The sequence below is a fragment of the Egretta garzetta genome, unplaced genomic scaffold (assembly GCF_000687185.1).
Source record: "Egretta garzetta isolate BGI_Z169 unplaced genomic scaffold, ASM68718v1 scaffold404, whole genome shotgun sequence".
In the NCBI taxonomy this organism is placed as follows: Eukaryota; Metazoa; Chordata; class Aves; order Pelecaniformes; family Ardeidae; genus Egretta; species Egretta garzetta.
The window spans coordinates 571325-574469 of NW_009259323.1; the positions used below are offsets into that span (position 1 = coordinate 571325).

At 46.0% G+C, this 3145-nt stretch overlaps 1 protein-coding gene across 1 annotated transcript in view; it reads right to left on the reverse strand.

Annotated features, from left to right (window-relative positions):
* Positions 1–2559: 2559 nt before the first annotated feature.
* SLC6A14 (solute carrier family 6 member 14) overlaps positions 2560–3145 on the reverse strand; it is a 13644-nt gene continuing 13058 nt past the window's right edge. The window contains exon 14 of the mRNA XM_009636579.2: positions 2560–2709. Within this exon, the coding sequence (XP_009634874.2) occupies positions 2560–2709 (150 nt within the window). The remainder of the gene's footprint in view (positions 2710–3145) is intronic.

The following is a 3145-nucleotide window of genomic DNA, read 5'->3' on the forward strand; positions in this document are numbered from 1 at the left end:
TTTAACCCAACAAGCACCAAGATGTTGAGCATGGGTGAGGAATATGCCCAGGTCTGCTGGGTCCAGCCTGCCTCCAGAGCAGTGCCGAGGGACACCACTTCTCCATGTCACCCTCAGGGGCTATTGAACAACCTTCGCTGCTGTGACAGGTGAGGAACATGAATAGCAACTCCTAAATACTCTTTGAGACTGCTCAGCAGATGCCAGCAGTCAGCTCATCCAAAGAGCACAACAGAAACTGGATGTACCAGGAAGATGTCAGACATCTTGACATGTGCAGAGAGGGATCCCAGCTCTGCTAGGGGCCAGGAGAGCAAACCTTACCTTCAGAACTGGGGGATTTTCTTACCTTGGAGAAAGGAGAAAGCACAAAAACTGGATCCCCCGCCCTTGAGATATTGTCTTCCATCGCTCTCCTGGGAGACTTTGATAGTGGAACACCATGAAAACTGCTCTTAGAAGGCCATAAGACAACTCCAGAGCAGAAGCCGCCTCAAAGCAGCCCTGTGTGCAGCACCAGGGGCTTCCCACTGGGTAGTCGGTGGCTGGTATTGGCCTTCAGCAGCTCTTTTGCCTGGTTTCTTTCTGAAGCTGGTTTGGCCAGCCTGCTTCCCCACCACCTCTTGGAGTGCTCTGACTCGTTACTTGAGTAACTTCTGTCTCCTTCCCAGAGCCTGTCCCTTCCCAGGTGTGAACGGCTGCCCACCATGGCCACTCCGAGGGGTGGTACACTGGGGGACGAGCACCACAGTTTGCAGCTCAGCCTCCCTCCTGCTCCCAGCCTCTCCACACACCAGAGCCAGCAACAGCACTGTTTTCTGCTGGTTTGTGGCTAGACCATGACCCTAGAGCTGCTGGAGTGCAGGAAAGGCGTCCTCTTCACCAGCTTCTGTTACAGACTCTAACCCCACAGTTCTTTTTATAAATTCCCACTCAATTACTTTCTGTATTTTCTGAGTCCACTCCAAAACAGGGCTATTGCACTACAGCCTAACTTCTATAAGAAAAGGTTTCCTGGAGGTTGAATGTCTTCTGTTCAATCTCCCAAAGGCTTAGGATCATAGAAGAGTTGGTGGTACTTCCCACCAACGGCCTCCCCCCAACACCACACCAAAGGCTGAAATCTCATTTTCCAGCTCCAAAACCATTAAAAACAGAAAATCACATTTTATTTGCCATGAAGTGTTGATTCGTCACAAAAAAAATAGTATAAAACATACAGCAAGGTACACAGCTTGGGCAACAAGCCGCTATCCACACTCCTTCATGTCCAGAAGGAGTGACAAAGCCCTGAGAGGGGCCCTGAGACAGCTGGAAACCCTGCTGCGTTGTTCCCAAGGAACCATTATCACAGTTGAGAGATCTTCCCCAGCACACAAAATGTATTCATTCAATCCATGGGTCTTTTTTTCTTTATCAGGAATTCACTTATGTTACAAGTGAAGCTAGGTTCTCTTAACCCGACCCACGAGTACCTAGGTAAAAGTGCAAGTCTGTGTTCCCAAATGCATTATAAACTTCCTAACTTTTCAATAATTTCATGATTTCAGTGTATTTTGGAATAACAGTACTACAAGGCAGTTGTAACCTTCGCTTGGGGTAAAGTTCTGCTTCTTTTGGCTCTACCACAACACTGATAACACTGTTTCAATCTTTAAAAAGCACTTTGAGTCTCATTTGGAAAGGAAAAAGCAAACCTGAGTGAAAGATGCAGAGAACAAACTGATAGGTAAAGCCTTAGTGAGGGTAGGAGAGCAGGTGCACAAGAATTCAATGGTTACGATTTCATTCTGCAGAGCCTAATGACAGATTACGGAAACACGGGATTTTTGAATTATAGACAGATGAATGCTGACCATGGGGCATGACACAAGAGATGGCTCATCGGGGATCCCAAGGGGAAGAAGGAGAAATAAGAAGCTTGCTTTTGACCATGTTAAGGCCTTATTTCCCGTGATGGCAATTTTTTGCCACTGAATATTTAGATGCACAGACAAAACATACATACGCTGTAGCCAACATCAAATCCTAAGCAGCCTCACAGCACTGAGCAAGGCTTAGACAAAGAAAAATTATTCCTGTTCCCTGTGCTACAGTACCGGCAGCAGCACATCCACTGTGGATGGCAAAGCACAGCAGAAGGCAGTAACTGCTCGCAGCACATCAGGGCAAGTAAGCACAGCACCTTTTGGCTCAGATTTCCTGTAGCTGGGGAGCACCAGAATGTGTCTTTGTCCTCTTCCATACCCGTATCTCCAGTCCAGCTGGATACTGGTTGGATGGGGTTAAGCATGCCCAGTCCATCAGCCTAGGCAGCCTGCAACGCTTTTCCCTGCCCCCTCAAGCTAAAAATCTGGGGAGATCTCAATGTTTAATTTACCTGTTCCTCCCCAAACTTACAGCACTAAAAATAAATAATACGACTCACTCATTTGGGGACTGGGTTTTGAAGGGCAGAGAGTTGATTTGCTTTTTGTTGTTGTTGCTTTGCATTGTCACTTTCTAACAGTTAAAGAAAAAAACCACACATGTTAAAAATTTGTCATCCAAATGGCCATCTCATTGCTGAGTGTATACAAAGCCAGACACAGTAGCAATCTCGTGTTCCTTTTCCTTTTTGGGATCTATAACATGGCTGTATCTTTCTCCTCGGTGACATTCCAGGTAGGGACCCCAGTTTGCAGCAGGCCTGCAGCAGCTTACAATGCGCTGGAAAGCAAAACACAAGAGGCATTTGATGTCTTACCTTAGTCTGGCCTATTTTTAAAGTTCAGTAAAGCTGTAAATCTAGATATGCCCTGCAACTCAACAAATGGCAAACAAATCACCAAAGTTTCTTACAATCATTCCAAATGTCTTGCGCTTGCTCGTTTCTGTGAGGAACGGGAGTCAAAACTCCAAAACATCATACAGGAATAGAAAGTGATAAGAATTCTCCAGAGAATTTAAAGCAGCTGGAATAACAACAGAAACCATGGAAATCACTCTTGAATGAGGGGTGCACTCCCAGAGAATTAGACTCTATCTTCTTATCAGAACACAGTAGGGTAAATTTGCCTCCAATGCAACTACCAGTGGTGTGTTTTGGTCTAAAAATCCAGCTAACGAGCACCTCGAAGTACTGAGCGCATTTTGGGAAAGACAG